This window comes from Pseudopipra pipra, unplaced genomic scaffold (genome assembly GCF_036250125.1).
Source record: "Pseudopipra pipra isolate bDixPip1 unplaced genomic scaffold, bDixPip1.hap1 HAP1_SCAFFOLD_510, whole genome shotgun sequence".
Lineage (NCBI taxonomy): Eukaryota > Metazoa > Chordata > Aves > Passeriformes > Pipridae > Pseudopipra > Pseudopipra pipra.
The window spans coordinates 1-24,481 of record NW_026990993.1 but is presented as its reverse complement, the minus strand read 5'-3'; the positions used below and the strand labels follow the sequence as shown (position 1 = coordinate 24,481).

General features: G+C 61.6%; 1 protein-coding gene across 1 annotated transcript; it reads right to left on the bottom strand.

Moving 5' to 3' along the window:
* Positions 1-13,731: 13,731 nt before the first annotated feature.
* On the bottom strand, positions 13,732-21,922 carry LOC135408523 (kallikrein-6-like). The gene is made up of 4 exons (XM_064643644.1): positions 21,876-21,922; positions 19,873-20,126; positions 17,492-17,634; positions 13,732-14,285 (listed from the first exon to the last, which is right to left on the bottom strand). The coding sequence occupies exons 1-4, from the start codon at positions 21,920-21,922 to the stop codon at positions 14,124-14,126; spliced, it is 606 nt and encodes a 201-aa protein (XP_064499714.1). The 3' UTR covers positions 13,732-14,123.
* Positions 21,923-24,481: the final 2,559 nt, after the last annotated feature.

The window sequence follows — 24,481 nt, the reverse complement described above, 5'->3', positions numbered from 1 at the left end:
CCTGGACACAGCTGGACAGGTGAGTCCGACACACCTGGACACACCTGGACACACCTGGACACACCTGGACAGGTGAGCCCTTCACACCTGGACACACCTGGGCACAGCTGGACACAGCTGGACACACCTGGACAGGTGAGTCCTGCACACCTGGGCACACCTGGGCACACCTGGACACAGCTGGACACAGCTGGACAGGTGAGTCCTTCACACCTGGACACACCTGGACACAGCTGGACAGGTGAGTGTCTCCCACTTGGACACACCTGGGCACACCTGGGCACACCTGGGCACACCTGGACACACCTGGACACAGCTGGACAGGTGAGTGTCTCCCACCTGGACACACCTGGGCACACCTGGACACACCTGGGTACACCAGGACACACCTGGGCAGGTGAGTCCTTCACACCTGGACACACCTGGGCACACCTGGGCACACCTGGACACAGCTGGATAGGTGAGTCCTTCACACCTGGGCACCATCAGACACACCTGGGCACACCTGGACACACCTGGACACACCTGGACAGGTGAGTCCGACACAGCTGGACACAGCTGGACACACCTGGACACACCTGGACAGGTGAGTCCGACACAGCTGGACACAGCTGGACACACCTGGACACACCTGGACAGGTGAGTCCGACACAGCTGGACACAGCTGGACACACCTGGACACACCTGGACAGGTGAGTCCGACACACCTGGGCACACCTGGGCACACATGGACACAGCTGGACACAGCTGGACAGGTGAGTCCTTCACACCTGGACACAGCTGGACACAGCTGGACACACCTGGACACACCTGGACAGGTGAGTCCCTCACACCTGGACACAGCTGGACACAGCTGGACACACCTGGACACACCTGGACACACCTGGACAGGTGAGTCCCTCCCACCTGGACACACCTGGACACACGTGGACAGGTGAGTCCGACACAGCTGGACACAGCTTGACACACCTGGATACACCTGGACAGGTGAGTCCCTCACACCTGGACACACCTGGACACAGCTGGACACAGCTGGACACAACTGGACAGGTGAGTCCGACACACCTGGACACACCTGGACACACCTGGACACAGCTGGACACACCTGGACAGGTGAGTCCTGCACACCTGGGCACACCTGGGCACACCTGGACACACCTGGACACAGCTGGACACAGCTGGACAGGTGAGTCCGACACAGCTGGACACACCTGGACACAGCTGGACAGGTGAGTCCCTCACACCTGGACACAGCTGGACACAGCTGGACACAGCTGGACACAGCTGGACACACCTGGACACGTGAGTCCTTCACATCTGGACACACCTGGACACACCTGGACACGTGAGTCCTTCACATCTGGACACACCTGGACACACATGGACAGGTGAGTCCCTCCCACCTGGGCACACCTGGGCACACATGGACAGGTGAGTCCGACACAGCTGGACACAGCTGGACACACCTGGACACAGCTGGACAGGTGAGTCCCTCCCACCTGGACACACCTGGACACAGCTGGACACAGCTGGACAGGTGAGTCCCTCCCACCTGGGCACACCTGGGCACACCTGGACACAGCTGGATAGGTGAGTCCTTCACACCTGGGCACCATCAGACACACCTGGGCACACCTGGACACACCTGGACACACCTGGACAGGTGAGTCCGACACAGCTGGACACAGCTGGACACACCTGGACACACCTGGACAGGTGAGTCCGACACAGCTGGACACAGCTGGACACACCTGGACACACCTGGACAGGTGAGTCCGACACAGCTGGACACAGCTGGACACACCTGGACACACCTGGACAGGTGAGTCCCTCACACCTGGACACAGCTGGACACAGCTGGACACACCTGGACACACCTGGACAGGTGAGTCCCTCACACCTGGACACACCTGGGCACAGCTGGACACAGCGGGACACAGCTGGACAGGTGAGTCCGACACACCTGGACACACCTGGACACAGCTGGACACAGCTGGACACAGCTGGACACAGCTGGACAGGTGAGTCCTTCACACCTGGACACACCTGGACACAGCTGGACAGGTGAGTGTCTCCCACTTGGACACACCTGGGCACACCTGGGCACACCTGGGCACACCTGGACACACCTGGACACAGCTGGACAGGTGAGTGTCTCCCACCTGGACACACCTGGGCACACCTGGACACACCTGGGTACACCTGGACACACCTGGGCAGGTGAGTCCTTCACACCTGGACACACCTGGACACACCTGGGCACACCTGGACACAGCTGGACACACCTGGACAGGTGAGTGTCTCCCACTTGGACACACCTGGGCACACCTGGGCACACCTGGACACACCTGGACACAGCTGGACAGGTGAGTCCCTCCCACCTGGGCACACCTGGGCACACGTGGACAGGTGAGTCCGACACAGCTGGACACAGCTGGACACAGCTGGACAGGTGAGTCCCTCACACCTGGACACAGCTGGACACAGCTGGACACAGCTGGACATACCTGGACACACCTGGACACACCTGGACACACCTGGACAGGTGAGTCCTTCACACCTGGACACACCTGGACACACCTGGGCACACCTGGGCACAGCTGGGCACACCTGGGCACAGCTGGACAGGTGAGTCCCTCACACCTGGGCACACCTGGACACAGCTGGACACACCTGGACAGGTGAGTCCTTCACACCTGGACACACCTGGACACACCTGGACACACCTGGGCACACCTGGACAGGTGAGTCCCTCACACCTGGGCACACCTGGACACAGCTGGACACACCTGGACACACCTGGACACGTGAGTCCTTCACATCTGGACACACCTGGACACACATGGACAGGTGAGTCCGACACAGCTGGACACAGCTGGACACAGCTGGACACACCTGGACAGGTGAGTCCCTCACATTTGGACACAGCTGGACACAGCTGGACACACCTGGACACACCTGGACAGGTGAGTCCCTCACACCTGGACACAGCTGGACACAGCTGGGCACACCTGGGCACAGCTGGACAGGTGAGTCCCTCACACCTGGACACACCTGGACACAGCTGGACACACCTGGACACACCTGGACACACCTGGACAGGTGAGTCCCTCACACCTGGACACAGCTGGACACAGCTGGACACACCTGGACACACCTGGACACACCTGGACACAGCTGGACACACCTGGACAGGTGAGTCCTTCACACCTGGACACACCTGGACACACCTGGACACACCTGGACACACCTGGACACGTGAGTCCTTCACATCTGGACACACCTGGACACACATGGACAGGTGAGTCCCTCCCACCTGGGCACACCTGGACACACCTGGACAGGTGAGTCCGACACAGCTGGACACAGCTGGACACACCTGGACACACCTGGACAGGTGAGTCCCTCACACCTGGACACAGCTGGACACAGCTGGACACAGCTGGACACAGCTGGACAGGTGAGTCCTTCACACCTGGACACACCTGGACACACCTGGACACAGCTGGACACACCTGGACACATCTGGACACAGCTGGACACACCTGGACACACCTGGACAGGTGAGTCCTTCACACCTGGACACACCTGGACACATCTGGACACAGCTGGACACACCTGGACAGGTGAGTCCTGCACACCTGGGCACACCTGGGCACACCTGGACACACCTGGACACAGCTGGACAGGTGAGTCCCGCCCACCTGGGCACACCTGGACACACCTGGACACACCTGGACACAGCTGGACAGGTGAGTCCCTCACACCTGGACACAGCTGGACACAGCTGGACACAGCTGGACACAGCTGGACATACCTGGACACATCTGGACACACCTGGACACACCCAGACAGGTGAGTCCTTCACACCTGGACACAGCTGGACACAGCTGGACACACCTGGACACACCTGGACAGGTGAGTCCTTCACATCTGGACACACCTGGACACACCTGGACAGGTGAGTCCTTCACACCTGGACACAGCTGGACACAGCTGGACACACCTGGACACACCTGGACAGGTGAGTCCCTCACACCTGGACACACCTGGACACAGCTGGACACAGCTGGACACAGCTGGACAGGTGAGTCCGACACACCTGGACACACCTGGACACACCTGGACACACCTGGGCACACCTGGACAGGTGAGTCCTTCACACCTGGACACACCTGGGCACCATCAGACACACCTGGACACAGCTGGACACAGCTGGACACACCTGGACACAGTTGGACACACCTGGACACACCTGGGCAGGTGAGTCCTTCACACCTGGACACACCTGGACACACCTGGAGAAGTGAGTCCTTCACACCTGGACACACCTGGGCACCATCAGACACACCTGGACACACCTGGACACACCTGGACACAGCTGGACACACCTGGACACACCTGGACACACCTGGACACGTGAGTCCTTCACATCTGGACACACCTGGACACACATGGACAGGTGAGTCCCTCCCACCTGGGCACAGCTGGACACACGTGGACAGGTGAGTCCGACACAGCTGGACACACCTGGACACACCTGGACACACCTGGACAGGTGAGTCGCTCACACCTGGACACAGCTGGACACAGCTGGACACAGCTGGACACAGCTGGACACACCTGAAGAGTTGGACACACCTGGACAGGTGAGTCCTTCACACCTGGACACACCTGGGCACACCTGGACACACCTGGACACACCTGGACACACCTGGACAGGTGAGTCCTTCACACCTGGACACACCTGGGCACACCTGGGCACACCTGGACAGGTGAGTCCTTCACACCTGGACACACCTGGACACACCTGGACAGGTGAGTCCTTCACACCTGGACACACCTGGACACACCTGGGCACACCTGGACAGGCGAGGGGAGGGAGGGGCCACACCCAGACAGGTGAGGTCAGAGGTAACACCTGGACACACCTGGACACACCTGGACAGGTGAGTCCTTCACACCTGGACACACCTGGGCACAGCTGGACACACCTGGACACACCTGGACAGGTGAGTCCTTCACACCTGGGCGCACCTGGACACACCTGGACACACCTGGACACAGCTGGACACAGCTGGACAGGTGAGTCCCTCCCACCTGGGCACACCTGGGCACACCTGGACACAGCTGGACAGGTGAGTCCTTCACACCTGGGCACCATCAGACACACCTGGGCACACCTGGACACACCTGGACACACCTGGACACACCTGGACAGGTGAGTCCGACACAGCTGGACACAGCTGGACACACCTGGACACACCTGGACAGGTGAGTCCCTCACACCTGGACACAGCTGGACACAGCTGGACACACCTGGACACACCTGGACAGGTGAGTCCCTCACACCTGGACACAGCTGGACACAGCTGGACACACCTGGACACACCTGGACAGGTGAGTCCCTCACACCTGGACACACCTGGACACACCTGGACACAGCTGGACAGGTGAGTCCTGCACACCTGGACACACTGGACACACCTGGACACAGCTGGACACGTGAGTCCTTCTCATCTGGACACACCTGGGCACAGCTGGACACACCTGGACACACCTGGAAAGGTGAGCCCTTCACACCTGGACACACCTGGACACACCTGGACACACCTGGACACGTGAGTCCTTCACATCTGGACACACCTGGGCACAGCTGGACACACCTGGACACAGCTGGACACAGCTGGACACACCTGGACAGGTGAGTCCCTCCCACCTGGACACACCTGGACACACCTGGACAGGTGAGTCCCTCACATCTGGACACACCTGGACACACATGGACAGGTGAGTCCCTCCCACCTGGACACACCTGGACACACGTGGACAGGTGAGTCCGACACAGCTGGACACAGCTTGACACACCTGGACACACCTGGACAGGTGAGTCCCTCACACCTGGACACACCTGGACACAGCTGGACACAGCTGGACACAACTGGACAGGTGAGTCCGACACACCTGGACACACCTGGACACACCTGGACACAGCTGGACACACCTGGACAGGTGAGTCCTGCACACCTGGGCACACCTGGGCACACCTGGACACACCTGGACACAGCTGGACACAGCTGGACAGGTGAGTCCGACACAGCTGGACACACCTGGACACAGCTGGACAGGTGAGTCCCTCACACCTGGACACAGCTGGACACAGCTGGACACAGCTGGACACAGCTGGACACACCTGGACACGTGAGTCCTTCACATCTGGACACACCTGGACACACCTGGACACGTGAGTCCTTCACATCTGGACACACCTGGACACACATGGACAGGTGAGTCCCTCCCACCTGGGCACACCTGGACACACATGGACAGGTGAGTCCGACACAGCTGGACACAGCTGGACACACCTGGACACAGCTGGACAGGTGAGTCCCTCCCACCTGGACACACCTGGACACAGCTGGACACAGCTGGACAGGTGAGTCCCTCCCACCTGGGCACACCTGGGCACACCTGGACACAGCTGGATAGGTGAGTCCTTCACACCTGGGCACCATCAGACACACCTGGGCACACCTGGACACACCTGGACACACCTGGACAGGTGAGTCCGACACAGCTGGACACAGCTGGACACACCTGGACACACCTGGACAGGTGAGTCCGACACAGCTGGACACAGCTGGACACAGCTGGACACACCTGGACACACCTGGACAGGTGAGTCCGACACAGCTGGACACAGCTGGACACACCTGGACACACCTGGACAGGTGAGTCCCTCACACCTGGACACAGCTGGACACAGCTGGACACACCTGGACACACCTGGACAGGTGAGTCCCTCACACCTGGACACACCTGGGCACAGCTGGACACAGCTGGACACAGCTGGACAGGTGAGTCCGACACACCTGGACACACCTGGGCACACCTGGACACAGCTGGACACAGCTGGACACAGCTGGACAGGTGAGTCCTTCACACCTGGACACACCTGGACACAGCTGGACAGGTGAGTGTCTCCCACTTGGACACACCTGGGCACACCTGGGCACACCTGGGCACACCTGGACACACCTGGACACAGCTGGACAGGTGAGTGTCTCCCACCTGGACACACCTGGGCACACCTGGACACACCTGGGTACACCTGGACACACCTGGGCAGGTGAGTCCTTCACACCTGGACACACCTGGACACACCTGGGCACACCTGGACACAGCTGGACACACCTGGACAGGTGAGTGTCTCCCACTTGGACACACCTGGGCACACCTGGGCACACCTGGACACACCTGGACACAGCTGGACAGGTGAGTCCCTCCCACCTGGGCACACCTGGGCACACGTGGACAGGTGAGTCCGACACAGCTGGACACAGCTGGACACAGCTGGACAGGTGAGTCCCTCACACCTGGACACAGCTGGACACAGCTGGACACAGCTGGACATACCTGGACACACCTGGACACACCTGGACACACCTGGACAGGTGAGTCCTTCACACCTGGACACACCTGGACACACCTGGGCACACCTGGGCACAGCTGGGCACACCTGGGCACAGCTGGACAGGTGAGTCCCTCACACCTGGGCACACCTGGACACAGCTGGACACACCTGGACAGGTGAGTCCTTCACACCTGGACACACCTGGACACACCTGGACACACCTGGGCACACCTGGACAGGTGAGTCCCTCACACCTGGGCACACCTGGACACAGCTGGACACACCTGGACACACCTGGACACGTGAGTCCTTCACATCTGGACACACCTGGACACACATGGACAGGTGAGTCCGACACAGCTGGACACAGCTGGACACAGCTGGACACACCTGGACAGGTGAGTCCCTCACATTTGGACACAGCTGGACACAGCTGGACACACCTGGACACACCTGGACAGGTGAGTCCCTCACACCTGGACACAGCTGGACACAGCTGGGCACACCTGGGCACAGCTGGACAGGTGAGTCCCTCACACCTGGACACACCTGGACACAGCTGGACACACCTGGACACACCTGGACACACCTGGACAGGTGAGTCCCTCACACCTGGACACAGCTGGACACAGCTGGACACACCTGGACACAGCTGGACAGGTGAGTCCCTCACACCTGGACACAGCTGGACACAGCTGGACACAGCTGGACACAGCTGGACACACCTGGACACAGCTGGACACACCTGGACAGGTGAGTCCTTCACACCTGGACACACCTGGACACACCTGGACACACCTGGACACACCTGGACACGTGAGTCCGACACAGCTGGACACAGCTGGACACACCTGGACACACCTGGACACACCTGGACACACCTGGACACACATGGACAGGTGAGTCCCTCCCACCTGGGCACACCTGGACACACCTGGACAGGTGAGTCCGACACAGCTGGACACAGCTGGACACACCTGGACACACCTGGACAGGTGAGTCCCTCACACCTGGACACAGCTGGACACAGCTGGACACAGCTGGACACAGCTGGACAGGTGAGTCCTTCACACCTGGACACACCTGGACACACCTGGACACAGCTGGACACACCTGGACACATCTGGACACAGCTGGACACACCTGGACACACCTGGACAGGTGAGTCCTTCACACCTGGACACACCTGGACACATCTGGACACAGCTGGACACACCTGGACAGGTGAGTCCTGCACACCTGGGCACACCTGGGCACACCTGGACACAGCTGGACACACCTGGACACAGCTGGACAGGTGAGTCCTTCACACCTGGACACACCTGGGCACCATCAGACACACCTGGGCACACCTGGACACACCTGGACACACCTGGACACACCTGGACAGGTGAGTCCAACACAGCTGGACACAGCTGGACACACCTGGACACACCTGGACAGGTGAGTCCCTCACACCTGGACACAGCTGGACACACCTGGACACACATGGACACAGCTGGACACACCTGGACACACATGGACAGGTGAGTCCCTCACACCTGGACACAGCTGGACACACCTGGACACACATGGACACAGCTGGACACACCTGGACACACCTGGACAGGTGAGTCCAACACAGCTGGACACAGCTGGACACACCTGGACACACCTGGACACAGCTGGACACACCTGGACAGGTGAGTCCTGCACACCTGGACACACCTGGACACACCTGGACACACCTGGACACACCTGGACAGGTGAGTCCTTCACACCTGGGCACACCTGGACACACCTGGACACAGCTGGACACAGCTGGACACACCTGGACAGGTGAGTCCTGCACACCTGGGCACACCTGGGCACACCTGGACACACCTGGACACAGCTGGACACACCTGGACAGGTGAGTCCCTCCCACCTGGGCACACCTGGGCACACGTGGACAGGTGAGTCCGACACAGCTGGACACACCTGGACACAGCTGGACAGGTCGAGTCCCTCACACCTGGACACAGCTGGACACAGCTGGACACAGCTGGACACACCTGGACAGGTGAGTCCCTCACACCTGGACACACCTGGACACACCTGGACACACCTGGACAGGTGAGTCCTTCTCATCTGGACACAGCTGGACACACCTGGACACAGCTGGACACACCTGGACAGGTGAGTCCCTCCCACCTGGGCACACCTGGACACACGTGGACAGGTGAGTCCGACACAGCTGGACACACCTGGACACAGCTGGACAGGTGAGTCCCTCACACCTGGACACAGCTGGACACAGCTGGACACACCTGGACACACGTGGACAGGTGAGTCCGACACAGCTGGACACACCTGGACACAGCTGGACACAGCTGGGACAGGTGAGTCCCTCCCACCTGGACACACCTGGGCACACCTGGACACACCTGGACAGGTGAGTCCTTCACACCTGGACACACCTGGACACACCTGGACAGGTGAGTCCTTCACACCTGGACACACCTGGACACACCTGGGCACACCTGGACAGGTGAGTCCTTCACACCTGGGCACACCTGGACACACCTGGACAGGTGAGTCCTTCACACCTGGACACACCTGGGCACACCTGGACAGGTGAGTCCTTCACACCTGGGCACACCTGGACACACCTGGACACACCTGGAGAGGTGAGTCCTTCACACCTGGACACAGTTGGACACACCTGGACAGGTGAGTCCCTCACACCTGGGCACACCTGGACACACCTGGACACAGCTGGACAGGTGAGTCCCTCCCACTTGGACACACCTGGACACACCTGGACGGGGAGTCCTTCACACCTGGCCACACCTGGACACACCTGGGCACAGCTGGACACACCTGGCTGAGGTTTCACAGCACCTTTATTCCAAGAGCTCACCTGGGCTGGGAGGAGCCCCCCAGGTGAGTTTGGGGGTCTCAGGGGGGTGGATTTGGGGTCTCAGGGGGTGGTTTTTGGGGTAGGGGAGGTTTTTGGGGTCTCAAGGTGTGTTTTGGGGGTCCGGGGCAGGTTTTGGGGTCTCAGGGTGGTTTTGGGGTCCAGGGAGGTGTTTTTGGGGTCCGGGGTGGGTTTTGGGGTCCGGGGTGGGTTTTGGGGTCTCAGGGGGTGTTTCTGGGGTCCAGGGCGGGTTTTGGGGTCTCAGGGTGTGGTTTTGGGGTCTCAGGATGGATTTGGGGGTCCAGGGAGGTGTTTTTGGGGTCCAGGGTGGGTTTTGGGGTCTGGAGTGGTTTTGGGGGTCTCAGGGGTTGTTTTGGGCTTCCGGGGATGGTTTTTGAGGTCAGGGGTGTTTTTGGGGTCTCAGGGGGTGGTTTTTTAGGGTAGGGGAGGTTTTTGGGGTCTCAAGGTGTGTTTTTGGGGTCCGGGGCAGGTTTTGGGGGGTCAGAGGTTGGTTTTGGGGTCCGGGGTGTGTTTTGGGATCTCAGAGGATATTTTTGGGGTCTCAGGGTGGTTTTGGAGTCCAGGGTGTGTTTTTGGGGTCCGGGGTGGGTTTTGGGGTCTCAGAGGTTGTTTCTGGGGTCCAGGACAGGTTTTGGGGTCCAGGACGGGTTTTGGGGGTCCAGGGATGGTTTTTGAGGTCAGGGGACATTTTTGGGGGCCGGGGTGGGTTTTGGGGTCTCAGGGTGTGTTTTTGGGGTCCGGGGATGTTTTTGGGGTCTCAGGAGATGTTTTTGGGGTCTCAGGGTGTGTTTTTGGGGTCCGGGGATGTTTTTGGGGTCCGGGGATGTTTTTGGGGTCTCAGGGTGTGTTTTTTGGGTCCGGGGTGGGTTCTGGGGTCTCAGTGGGTATTTTGGGGTCCAGGGATGGTTTTGGGGTCTCAGGAGGTGTTTTTGGGGTCCAGGGTGTTTTTTGGGGTCTCAGGGGATGTTTTTGGGGTCCAGGGATGGTTTTGGGGTTTCAGGGGGTGTTTTTGGGGTCTCAGGAGGTGTTTTTGGGGTCTGGGTGAGTTTTGGGGTCTCAGGGGGTGTTTTTGGGGTCCGGGGATGTTTTTGGGGTTTCAGGGGGTGTTTTTGGGGGTCTGGGGAGGTTTTTGGGGTCTCAATCCCCCCCATTTTTGCGGATGGTGTCCCGGATCCAGGCGGTGAAGGCGCAGACCCGGGTGAAGCCCCTCAGGTGTTTTTGGGGTCTCGGGGGATGTTTTTGGGTTCTGGGGTTGTTTTGGGGGTTTCAGGGGATGTTTTTGGGGTCCAGGGTGGGTTTTAGGGTCTCAGTCCCCCCCGTTCCTGCGGATGGTGTCCCGGATCCAGGCAGTGAAGGCGCAGACCCGGGTGAAGCCCCTCAGATGTTTTTGGGGTCGGGGGATGTTTTTGGGGTCCAGGGATGTTTTTGGGTTCTGGGGTTGTTTTTGGGGTCTCAGGAGATGTTTTTGGGGTCTGGGTGAGTTTTGGGGTCTCAGGGGATGTTTTTGGGGTCCGGGGTGGGTTTTTGAGGACAGGGTGAGTTTTGGGGTGTCAGGGGTTGTTTTGGGGGTCTCAGTCCCCCCCGTTCCTGCGGATGGTGTCCCGGATCCAGGCGGTGAAGGCGCAGACCCGGGTGAAGCCCCTCAGGTGTTTTTGGGGTCTCAGAGATGTTTTTGGGTTCCAGGGATGTTTTTGGGGTTTCAGGGGATGTTTTTGGGGTCCGGGGTGGGTTTTAGGGTCTCAATCCCCCCCGTTCCTGCGGATGGTGTCCCGGATCCAGGCGGTGAAGGCGCAGACCCGGGTGAAGCCCCTCAGGTGTTTTGGGGTCTCGGGGGATGTTTTTTGGGTTCTGGGGTTGTTTTGGGGTCTCAGGGGATGTTTTTGGGGTCCGGGGATGTTTTTGGGGTCCAGGGATGTTTTTGGGGTCTGGGGATGTTTTTGGGGTCTCAGGAGGTGTTTTTGGGGTCTGGGTGAGTTTTGGGGTCTCAGGGGGTGTTTTTGGGGTCTCAGGGATGTTTTTGGGGTCTGGGGATGTTTTTGGGGTCTCAGGAGGTGTTTTTGGGGTCCGGGGTGGGTTTTGGGGTCTCAGTCCCCCCCGTTTTTGCGGATGGTGTCCCGGATCCAGGCGGTGAAGGCGCAGACCCGGGTGAAGCCCCTCAGGCGTTTTTGGGGTCTCAGGGGATGTTTTTGGGGTCTCAGGGGGTGTTTTTGGTGTCCGGGGATGTTTTTTGGGTCTCAGGGGATGTTTTTGGGGTCTGAGGATGTTTTTGGGGTCTCAGGGGATGTTTTTGGGGTCCGGGGATGTTTTTGGGGTCCAGGGATGTTTTTGGGGTCTGGGGATGTTTTTGGGGTCTCAGGAGGTGTTTTTGGGGTCAGGGGTTGTTTTTGGGGTCAGGGGATGTTTTTGGGGTTTCAGGGGGTGTTTTGGGGGTCTGGGGAGGTTTTTGGGGTCTCAATCCCCCCCATTTTTTGCGGATGGTGTCCCGGATCCAGGCGGTGAAGGCGCAGACCCGGGTGAAGCCCCTCAGGTGTTTTTGGGGTCCAGGGATGTTTTTGGGGTTTCAGGGGGTGTTTTTGGGGTCCAGGGTGGGTTTTAGGGTCTCAGTCCCCCCCGTTCCTGCGGATGGTGTCCCGGATCCAGGCGGTGAAGGCGCAGACCCGGGTGAAGCCCCTCAGGTGTTTTGGGGTCTCGGGGATGTTTTTGGGTTCTGGGGTTGTTTTTGGGGGTTTCAGGGGATGTTTTTGGGGTCCAGGGTGGGTTTTAGGGTCTCAGTCCCCCCCGTTTTTCCGGATGGTGTCCCGGATCCAGGCGGTGAAGGCGCAGACCCGGGTGAAGCCCCTCAGGTGTTTTGGGGTCTCGGGGGATGTTTTTGGGTTCTGGGGTTGTTTTGGGGGTTTCAGGGGATGTTTTTGGGGTCCAGGGTGGGTTTTAGGGGTCTCAGTCCCCCCCGTTTTTCCGGATGGTGTCCCGGATCCAGGCGGTGAAGGGCGCAGACCCGGGTGAAGCCCCTCAGGTGTTTTTGGGGTCTCAGGGGGTGTTTTTGGGGTCCAGGGATGTTTTTGGGGTTTCAGGAGGTGTTTCTGGGGTCCGGGGTGGGTTTTAGGGTCTCAGTCCCCCCCGTTTTTTCCGGATGGTGTCCCGGATCCAGGCGGTGAAGGCGCAGACCCGGGTGAAGCCCCTCAGGTGTTTTGGGATCTCAGGGGGTGTTTTTGGGGTCCAGGGATGTTTTTGGGGTCTCAGGGGATGTTTTTGGGGTCTGGGGTGGGTTTTTGAGGACAGGGTGAGTTTTGGGGTGTCAGGGGTTGTTTTGGGGTCTCAGTCCCCCCCGTTCCTGCGGATGGTGTCCCGGATCCAGGCGGTGAAGGCGCAGACCCGGGTGAAGCCCCTCAGGTGTTTTTTGGGGTCTCAGAGATGTTTTTGGGTTCCAGGGATGTTTTTGGGGTTTCAGGGGATGTTTTTGGGGTCCGGGGTGGGTTTTAGGGTCTCAATCCCCCCCGTTCCTGCGGATGGTGTCCCGGATCCAGGCGGTGAAGGCGCAGACCCGGGTGAAGCCCCTCAGGTGTTTTTGGGGTCTCGGGGGATGTTTTTGGGGTCTGGGGATGTTTTTGGGGTCTCAGGGGATGTTTTTGGGGTCCAGGGATGTTTTTGGGGTCTGGGGATGTTTTTGGGGTCTCAGGAGGTGTTTTTGGGGTCTGGGTGAGTTTTGGGGTCTCAGGGGGTGTTTTTGGGGTCCGGGGATGTTTTTGGGGTCCGGGGATGTTTTTGGGGTTTCAGGGGGTGTTTTTGGGGTCCGGGGTGGGTTTTAGGGTCTCAATCCCCCCCGTTCCTGCGGATGGTGTCCCGGATCCAGGCGGTGAAGGCGCAGACCCGGGTGTAGACCCCGGGTTTTCCCTCCTGGCCGCAGACCTGCATCCCCCAGGACACGATGCCCTGCAGCTCCGACCCGCACACCAGCGGGCCCCCCGAGTCACCCTGCGGGGAGAGGGACACGGGGTCACCTGGGGACCACCGGGATCATCTGTGACCCCAGTGACCCCACAGAGACCCCCGGGATCACCTGTGACCCCAATGACCCCATAGAGACCCCCAGGATCACCTGTGACCCCAGTGACCCCACAGAGACCCCAATGACCCCATGGAGAGCCCCGGGATCACCTGTGACCCCAATGACCCCACAGAGACCCCAATGACCCCATAGAGACCCCCAGGATCACCTGGAGATCTCCGGGATCACCTGTGACCCCAGTGACCCCACAGAGACCCCAATGACCCCATGGAGAGCCCCGGGATCACCTGTGACCCCAATGACCCCACAGAGACCCCAGTGACCCCATAGAGACCCCAGTGACCCCATAGAGACCCCCAGGATCACCTGTGACCCCAATGACCCCACAGAGACCACCGGCATTACCTGTGACCCCAGTGACCTCACAGAGACCCCAATGACCCCATGGAGAGCCCCAGGATCACCTGTGACCCCAATGACCCCACAGAGACCCCAGTGACCCCATAGAGACCCCCAGGATCACCTGGAGATCTCCGGGATCACCTGTGACCCCAGTGACCCCACAGAGACCCCAATGACCCCATGGAGAGCCCCGGGATCACCTGTGACCCCAATGACCCCACAGAGACCCCAGTGACCCCATAGAGACCCCCAGGATCACCTGTGACCCCAATGACCCCACAGAGACCACCGGCATTACCTGTGACCCCAGTGACCCCACAGAGACCCCAATGACCCCACAGAGACCCCAGTGACCCCATAGAGACCCCCAGGATCACCTGTGACCCCAATGACCCCACAGAGACCACCGGCATTACCTGTGACCCCAGTGACCTCACAGAGACCCCAATGACCCCACAGAGACCCCACTGACCCCATAGAGACCCCCAGGATCACCTGGAGACCACCGGGATCACCTGTGACCCCAATGACCCCACAGAGACCCCAGTGACCCCACAGAGACCCCAGTGACCCCATAGAGACCCCCGGGATCACCTGTGACCCCAGTGACCCCATAGAGACCCCCAGGATCACCTGTGACCCCAATGACCCCATGGAGACCCCAGTGACCCCACAGAGACCCCAGTGACCCCATAGAGACCCCCGAGATCACCTGTGACCCCAGTGACCCCACAGAGACCCCAGTGACCCCATAGAGACCCCCGAGATCACCTATGACCCCAGTGACCCCACAGAGACCCCAGTGACCCCATAGAGACCCCCAGGATCACCTGTGACCCCAGTGACCCCACAGAGACCCCAGTGACCCCATAGAGACCCCCAGGATCACCTGTGACCCCAATGACCCAAAGAGACCCCAGTGACCCCATAGAGACCCCCGGGATCACCTGGAGACCCCCGGGATCACCTGTGACCCCAATGACCCCATGGAGACCCCAATGACCCCATAGAGACCCCCAGGATCACCTGTGACCCCAATGACCCCACAGAGACCCCAGTGACCCCACAGAGACCCCAGTGACCCCATAGAGACCCCCGGGATCACCTGTGACCCCAGTGACCCCACAGAGACCACCAGCATTACCTGTGACCCCAGTGACCCCACAGAGACCCCAATGACCCCACAGAGACCCCAGTGACCCCATGGAGACCCCCGGGATCACTTGGAGACCACCGGGATCACCTGTGACCCCAGTGACCCCACAGAGACCCCAATGACCCCATAGAGACCCCCGGGATCACCTGGAGACCCCCGGGATCACCTGTGACCCCAGTGACCCCACAGAGACCCCAGTGACCCCATGGAGACCCCAATGACCCCAATGACCCCAATGATCCCATGCTGACCCCAATGACCCCCCGCTGACCCCACTGACCCCCCGCTGACCCCAACGACCCCAAACTTACCCCACTGACCCCACACCAACCCCACTGACCCCGTTGACCCCACTGACCCCCTGCTGACCCCAATGACCCCACACTCACCCAAATGACCCCAATGACCCCACACTCACCCCACTGACCCCACACTGACCACACTGACCCCACACTGACCCCACTGACCCCACACTGACCCCACACTGACCCAAATGACCCCACTGACCCCACACTGACCCCACTGACCCCACACTGACCACACTGACCCCACACTGACCACACTGACCCCACACTGACCACACTGACCCCACACTGACCACACTGACCCTGCTGATGCCAATGACCCCGTGCTGACCCCAATGACCCCCCACTGACCCTGCTGACCCCACTGACCCCACACTGACCCGACTGACCCCACACTGACCCTGCTGACCCCAATGACCCCACTGACCCCACACTGACCCCACTGACCCCACACTGACCCCACTGACCCCACACTGACCCCAATGACCCCACACTGACCCCACTGACCCCACACTGACCCCAATGACCCCACACAGACCCCACTGACCCCACACTCACCCCACTGACCCCACACTGACCCCAATGACCCCACACTGACCCCAATGACCCCACACTCACCCCAATGACCCCACACTCACCCCACTGACCCCACACTGACCCCAATGACCCCTCACTGACCCCAATGACCCCACACTGACCCCAATGACCCCACTGACCCCCTGCTGACCCCACTGACCCCCCGCTGACCCCACTGACCCCCCGCTGACCCCAATGATCCCCCGCTGACCCCAATGACCCCCCGCTGACCCCGTTGACCCCACTGACCCCACACTCACCCCAATGACCCCACACTCACCCCACTGACCCCACACTGACCCCACTGACCCCACACTCACCCCACTGACCCCACACTGACCCCAATGACCCCACACTGACCCCAATGACCCCACACTGACCCCACTGACCCCACACTCACCCCACTGACCCCACACTGACCCCACTGACCCCACACTCACCCCACTGACCCCACACTGACCCCAATGACCCCACACTGACGCCAATGACCCCACTGACCCCCTGCTGACCCCACTGACCCCCCGCTGACCCCAATGATCCCCCGCTGACCCCAATGACCCCCCGCTGACCCCGTTGACCCCAATGACCCCACACTCACCCCAATGACCCCACACTCACCCCACTGACCCCACACTGACCCCACTGACCCCCCGCTGACCCCACTGACCCTGCTGACCCCGCTGACCCCGCCCCGCTGACCCCGGTGTGACCCCGCTGACCCCAATGACCCCACCTGGCAGGAGTCGGTGCCGCCGCGGGCGCGGTCGTTGCCGGCGCAGAGCATGTTGGGGGTGATGGCGCCGGGGTACAGGTGAGAGCACACCTGGTGCGGCCAGGTGAACACCACCCCGCACTGCAGCACGTCCGGGAAGTAACCTGGGACAGGTGAGACAGGTGGGACAGGTGAGGGACACCTGGGACAGGTGGGACAGGTGAGGGACACCTGGGACAGGTGGGACAGGTGAGGGACAGGTGAGGGACACCTGGGACAGGTGAGACAGGTGAGACAGGTGAACACGACACCACACTGCAGCACGTCCGGGAAGTAGCCTGGGACAGGTGAGACAGGTGAGGGACAGGTGAGGGACACCTGGGACAGGTGAGGGACACCTGGACAGGTGAACACCACTCCGCACTGCAGCACGTCCGGGAAGTAACCTGGGACAGGTGAGACAGGTGGGACAGGTGAGGGACAGGTGAGGGACAGGTGGGACAGGTGGGACAGGTGAGACAGGTGAGGGCCAGGTGAACACCACCCCGCACTGCAGCACGTCCGGGAAGTAACCTGGGACAGGGGAGACAGGTGAGGGACACCTGAGACAGGGGGGACAGGTGAGACAGGTGAGGGACACCTGGGACAGGTGGGACAGGTGGGACAGGTGAGGGACACCTGGGACAGGTGGGACAGGTGAGGGACAGGTGAGGGACACCTGGGACAGGTGAACACCACCCCACACTGCAGCACGTCCGGGAAGTAACCTGGGACAGGTGAGACAGGTGAGGGACACCTGGGACAGGTGGGACAGGTGAGGGACAGGTGAGGGACAGGTGAACACCACCCCCGCACTGCAGCACGTCCGGGAAGTAACCTGGGATGGGGGGGACAGGTGAGGGACACCTGGGACAGGTGAGGGACACCTGGACAGGGGGGACAGGTGAGGGATGGATGGGACAGGTAAGACAGGGGGGACAGGTGAGGGACAGGTGAGGGATGGGGGGACAGGTGAGACAGGTGGGACAGGTGGGACAGGTGGGCCAGGTGAACACCACCCCGCACTGCAGCACGTCCGGGAAGTAACCTGGGATGGGGGGGACAGGTGAGACAGGTGAGGGACAGGTGGGGATGGAGGGGACAGGTGGGACAGGTGGGACAGGTGAGGGACAGGTGAGACAGGTGAGGGACAGGTGAACACCACCCCGCACTGCAGCACGTCCGGGAAGTAACCTGGGATGGGGGGGACAGGTGGGACAGGTGAGGGACACCTGGGACAGGTGAGGGACAGGTGGGACAGGTGAGGGACAGGTGGGGATGGAGGGGACAGGTGAGACAGGTGGGACAGGTGAGGGATGGGGGGACAGGTGGGACAGGTGAGGGACAGGTGGGACAGGTGAGGGACAGGTGAGGGATGGGGGGACAGGTGGGACAGGTGGGACAGGTGAGGGACAGGTGGGACAGGTGAGGGACAGGTGGGGATGGAAGGGACAGGTGTGACAGGTGTTACAAGTGCCCCAGGTGTGCCCCAGGTGACACAGGTGGGACAGGTGAGGATGGACGGGACAGGTGTGCCCCAGGTGTGCCCCAGGTGTGCCCCAGGTTTGCCCCAGGTGTGACAGGTGTGCCCAGGTGACACAGGCAAGACAGATGAGGATGGATGGGACAGGTGGAACAGGTGGGACAGGTGTGCCCTGGGTGTGCCCCAGGTGTGCCCAGGTGTCCCCAGTTGCCCCATCAGTCCCCAGGTGTCCCAGGTGTGCCCAGGTGTGCCCCAGGTGCCTCCACCTGTCCCCAGCTGTCCCCAGGTGTCCCCAGCTGTCCCCAAGTGTGCCCAGGTGTCCCCAGGTATCCCCAGCTGTCCCCAGCTGTGCCCACCTGTCCCCAGGTGTCCCCAGGTGTCCCAGCTGTCTCCAGCTGTCCCCAGGTGTGCCCCAGGTGTGCCCAGGTGACACAGGTGGGACAGGTGAGGATGGACGGGACAGGTGGAACAGGTGTGACCAGGTGCTCCCAGCTGCCCCATCTGTCCCCAGGTGCTCCCAGCTGTCCCCAGGTGTGTCCCAGGTATCCCCAGGTGTCCCCAGGTGTGCCCAGGTGTCCCCAGGTGTGCCCAGGTGTGCCCAGGTGTGCCAGGTGCTCCCAGCTGTCCCCAGCTGTCCCCAGGTGTCCTCAGGTGTCCCCAGGTGTGCCCAGGTGTGTCCCAGGTATCCCCAGGTGCGCCCAGCTGTCCCCAGGTGTGCCCAGGTGTGCCCAGGTGCTCCCAGCTGTCCCCAGCTGTCCCCAGCTGTCCCCAGGTATCCCCAGGTGTCCCCAGGTGTGCCCAGGTGTGTCCCAGGTATCCCCAGGTGCGCCCAGCTGTCCCCAGGTGTGCCCAGGTGCGCCCAGGTGCGCCCCCCCCTCACCTTGCGGGCTGCTGGTGCTGCCCCAGCCCGACACCACGCACCTGTCCCCGCCGCGGGGGCACCTGCGGGGCAGGGGGGCGGGGCTGACGTGGGCGCTCAGGTGGGCGGGGCGGCGCAGGCGCAGCAGCATCAGGTCGCTGTCGTGCGTGGTGACGTTGTAGCGCGGGTGCACGAAGGCGCGCGCCCAGGTGAGGCACTGCTCGGTCCCCTCCCGCGTCCGCAGGCTGTGCTCGCCCAGCCGGATGGGCAGCGGGCTGGGGGGGACAGGTGGGACAGGTGAGGGGCAGGGAGGGGCAGGGGAGGGACGGGGGTGGGGTTGGCCCCCCCAGGTGTGTCTTTGTCCCCCCAGGTGTGTGTTTGTCCCCCCCAGGTGTGTGTTTGTCCCCCCCAGGTGAGTCCCAGGTGTGTCCCAGGTGTGTCTTTGTCCCCCCAGGTGTGTGTTTATCCCCCCAGGTGTGTCCCAGGTGTGTCCCAGGTGTGTGTTTTTCCCCCCAGGTGTGTCCCAGGTGTGTCCCAGGTGTGTGTTTTTCCCCCCAGGTGTGTCCCAGGTGTGTCCCAGGTGTGTGTTTGTCCCCCCAGGTGTGTCCCAGGTGTGTTCAGGTGTGTGTTTGTCCCCCCAGGTGTGTCCCAGGTGTGTCCCAGGTGTGTCTTTGTCTCCCCAGGTGTGTCCCAGGTGTGTCCCAGGTGTGTGTTTGTCCCCCCAGGTGTGTCCCAGGTGTGTCCCAGGTGTGTCTTTGTCTCCCCAGGTGTATCCCAGGTGTGTCCCAGGTGTGTGTTTGTTCCACTCAGGTGTGTCCCAGGTGTGTTTGTCCCCCCAGGTGTGTCCCAGGTGTGTCTTTGTCCCACTCAGGTGTGTCCCAGGTGTGTGTTTGTCCCCCCAGGTGTGCCCCGATGTATCCCAGCTGTACTCAGGTGTATCCAGGATTGTCCCCAGGTGTCCCCAGGTGTGTGTTTGTCTCACTCAGGTGAGTCCCAGGTGTCCCCAGGTGTGTGTTTGTTCTCCCAGGTGTGTCCCAGGTGTGTGTTCACCCCCCCAGGTGTGTCCCAGGTGAGTGTTTGTCCCCCCAGGTGTGTCCCAGGTGTGTCCCAGGTGAGTGTTTGTCCCCCAGGTGTGTCCCAGGTGTGTGTTTTTCCCCCCAGGTGTGTCCCAGGTGTGTTCAGGTGTGTGTTTGTCCCCCCAGGTGTGTCCCAGGTGTGTTCAGGTGTGTGTTTGTCCCCCCAGGTGTATCCCAGGTGTGTCCCAGGTGTGTCTTTGACCCCCCAGGTGTGTCCCAGGTGTGTCCCAGGTGTGTCTTTGTCCCACTCAGGTGTGTCCCAGGTGTGTGTTTGTCCCCCCAGGTGTATCCCAGGTGTGTCCCAGGTGTGTGTTTGTTCCCCCAGGTGTGTCCCAGGTGTGTCCCAGGTGTGTCTTTGTCTCCCCAGCTGTGTCCCAGGTGTGTTCAGGTGTGTGTTTGTCCCCCCAGGTGTATCCCAGGTGTGTCCCAGGTGTGTCTTTGTCTCCCCAGGTGTATCCCAGGTGTGTCCCAGGTGTGTGTTTGTTCCCCCAGGTGTGTCCCCAGGTGTGTCCCAGGTGTGTCTTTGACCCCCCAGGTGTGTCCCAGGTGTGTCCCAGGTGTGTCTTTGTCCCACTCAGGTGTGTCCCAGGTGTGTGTTTGTCCCCCCAGGTGTGCCCAGATGTATCCCAGCTGTACTCAGGTGTATCCGGGATTGTCCCCAGGTGTCCCCAGGTGTGTGTTTGTCTCACTCAGGTGAGTCCCAGGTGTCCCCAGGTGTGTGTTTGTTCTCCCAGGTGTGTCCCAGGTGTGTGTTCACCCCCCCAGGTGTGTCCCAGGTGAGTGTTTGTCCCCCCAGGTGTGTCCCAGGTGTGTCCCAGGTGCGTGTTTGTCCCCCCCAGGTGTGTCCCAGATGTGTCTCAGGTGTGTGTTTGTCCCCCCAGGTGTCCCCAGGTGTATCCCAGGAGTACCCAGGTGTGTCCAGGTGTGTGTTCACCCCCCCAGGTGTACCCAGGTGTGTGTGGGTGTGTCCCAGGTGTGTCCAGGTGTGTGTTCATCCCTATGGTGTGCCCAGGTGTGTGTGTTTGTCCCCCCCAGGTGTGCCAGGTGTGCCAGGTGTACCTGTGGGTGTGGCAGTGGGCGGCGGTCAGCACCCAGCTGCGGCCAATCAGGACCCCCAGGTGTGTGTGGGTGTGTCCCAGGTGTGTTTTCCCCCCCCAGGTGTCCCCAGGTGTGCCCAGGTGTGTTTTCCTCCCCCAGGTGTGCCCAGCTGTACCCAGGTGTGCCCAGGTGTATCCCAGGTGTCCCCAGGTGTGCCCAGGTGTGTTTTCCCCCCCCAGGTATCCCCAGGTGTGCCCAGGTGTGTCCCAGGTGTGTGTTTCCCCCCCCAGGTGTGTCCCAGGTGTATCCCAGGTGTCCCAGGTGTCCCCAGGTGTGCCCAGGTGTGTGTTCACCCCCCCAGGTGTACCCAGGTGTCCCAGGTGTCCCCAGGTGTGCCCAGGTGTACCTGTGGGTGTGTCCCAGGTGTACCTGTGGGTGTGGCAGTGGGCGGCGGTCAGCACCCAGCTGCGGCCAATCAGGACCCCCAGGTGTGTGTGGGTGTGTCCCAGGTGTGTGTGGGTGTGTCCCAGGTGTGCCCAGGTGTACCCAGGTGTGTCCCAGGTGTGCCCAGGTGTGTCCCAGGTGTACCTGTGGGTGTGGCAGTGGGCGGCGGTCAGCACCCAGCTGCGGCCAATCAGGACCCCCAGCTGTGTGTGGGTGTCCCCAGGTGTGTCCCAGGTGTGTGTTCACCCCCCCAGGTGTACCCAGGTGTCCCAGGTGTGCCCAGGTGTGCCCCAGGTGTATCCCAGCTGTACCCAGGTGTACCCAGGTGTCCCAGGTGTGCCCAGGTGTGTGTGGGTGTGTCCCAGGTGTGTGTGGGTGTGTCCCAGGTGTGTGTGGGTGTGTCCCAGGTGTGCCCAGGTGTACCTGTGGGTGTGGCAGTGGGCGGCGGTCAGCACCCAGCTGCGGCCAATCAGGACCCCCAGGTGTGTGTGGGTGTGTCCCAGGTGTGTGTGGGTGTGTCCCAGGTGTGTGTGGGTGTGTCCCAGGTGTGTTTCCCCCCCCAGGTGTACCCAGGTGTGCCCAGGTGTGCCCAGGTGTACCTGTGGGTGTGGCAGTGGGCGGCGGTCAGCACCCAGCTGCGGCCAATCAGGACCCCCAGGTGTGTGTGGGTGTGTCCCAGGTGTGCCCAGGTGTGCCCAGGTGTGCCCAGGTGTGTGTGGGTGTGTCCCAGGTGTGTGTTCCCCCCCCAGGTGTGTGTGGGTGTGTCCCAGGTGTGCCCAGGTGTGTTCCCCCCCCAGGTGTGCCCAGGTGTGTCCCAGGTGTGTGTGGGTGTGTCCCAGGTGTGCCCAGGTGAGTCCCAGGTGTGCCCAGGTGTGTGTGGGTGTGTCCCAGGTGTGTTCCCCCCCCCAGGTGTACCCAGGTGTCCCAGGTGTGCCCAGGTGTGCCCCAGGTGTATCCCAGCTGTACCCAGGTGTGCCCAGGTGTGTGTGGGTGTGTCCCAGGTGTGTGGGTGTGTCCCAGGTGTGTGTGGGTTTGTCCCAGGTGTGTGTGGGTGTGCCCAGGTGTGTGTGGGTGTGTCCCAGGTGTGTGTGGGTGTGTCCCAGGTGTGTTTCCCCCCCCAGGTGTGCCCAGGTGTACCTGTGGGTGTGGCAGTGGGCGGCGGTCAGCACCCAGCTGCGGCCAATCAGGACCCCCAGGTGTGTGTGGGTGTGTCCCAGGTGTGTGTGGGTGTGTCCCAGGTGTGTCCCAGGTGTGTGTTCACCCCCCCAGGTGTCCCCAGGTGTACCCAGGTGTGTCCCAGGTGTACCTGTGGGTGTGGCAGTGGGCGCTGGTCAGCACTCAGCTGCGGCCAATCAGGACGCCCAGCTGTGCCCAGGTGTGTCCCAGGTGTGTGTGGGTGTGTCCCAGGTGTACCTGTGGGTGTGTCCCAGGTGTACCTGTGGGTGTGGCAGTGGGCGGCGGTCAGCACCCAGCTGCGGCCAATCAGGACGCCCAGGTGTGTGTGGGTGTGTCCCAGGTGTGTGTGGGTGTGTCCCAGGTGTGTCCCAGGTGTGCCCAGGTGTGTGTGGGTGTGTCCCAGGTGTATCTCAGGTGTGTCCCAGGTGTGTGTTCACCCCCCAGGTGTCCCCAGGTGTACCTGTGGGTGTGGCAGTGGGCGGCGGTCAGCACCCAGCTCCGGCCAATCAGGACCCCCAGGTGTGTGTGGGTGTGTCCCAGGTGTGTGTGGGTGTGTCCCAGGTGTGTGTGGGTGTGTCCCAGGTGTGCCCAGCTGTGCCCAGGTGTGTCCCAGGTGTGCCCAGGTGTGCCCAGGTGTACCTGTGGGTGTGGCAGTGGGCGGCGGTCAGCACCCAGCTGCGGCCAATCAGGACCCCCAGGTGTGTGTGGGTGTGTCCCAGGTGTGTCCCAGGTGTGTGTTTCCCCCCCCAGGTGTACCCAGGTGTACCCAGGTGTGCCCAGGTGTGCCCAGGTGTATCCCAGCTGTACCCAGGTGTGCCCAGGTGTGTGTGGGTGTGTCCCAGGTGTGTGTGGGTGTGTCCCAGGTGTCCCCAGGTGTGCCCAGGTGTGCCCAGGTG

Excerpts from the sequence above, each read along its gene's own strand:
- LOC135408523 (XM_064643644.1), bottom strand. The coding sequence starts at position 21,922 with ATGAACACACACCTGGACACACCTGGGACACACCCACACACACCTGG. Across the intron at positions 20,127-21,875 it reads ACACACCCACACACACCTGG|CCCGCTGCCCATCCGGCTGG; the intron begins GTACACCTGGGG and ends TGTCCCCCCCAG. Across the intron at positions 14,286-17,491 it reads GCGGCACCGACTCCTGCCAG|GGTGACTCGGGGGGCCCGCT; the intron begins GTGGGGTCATTG and ends CTCTCCCCGCAG.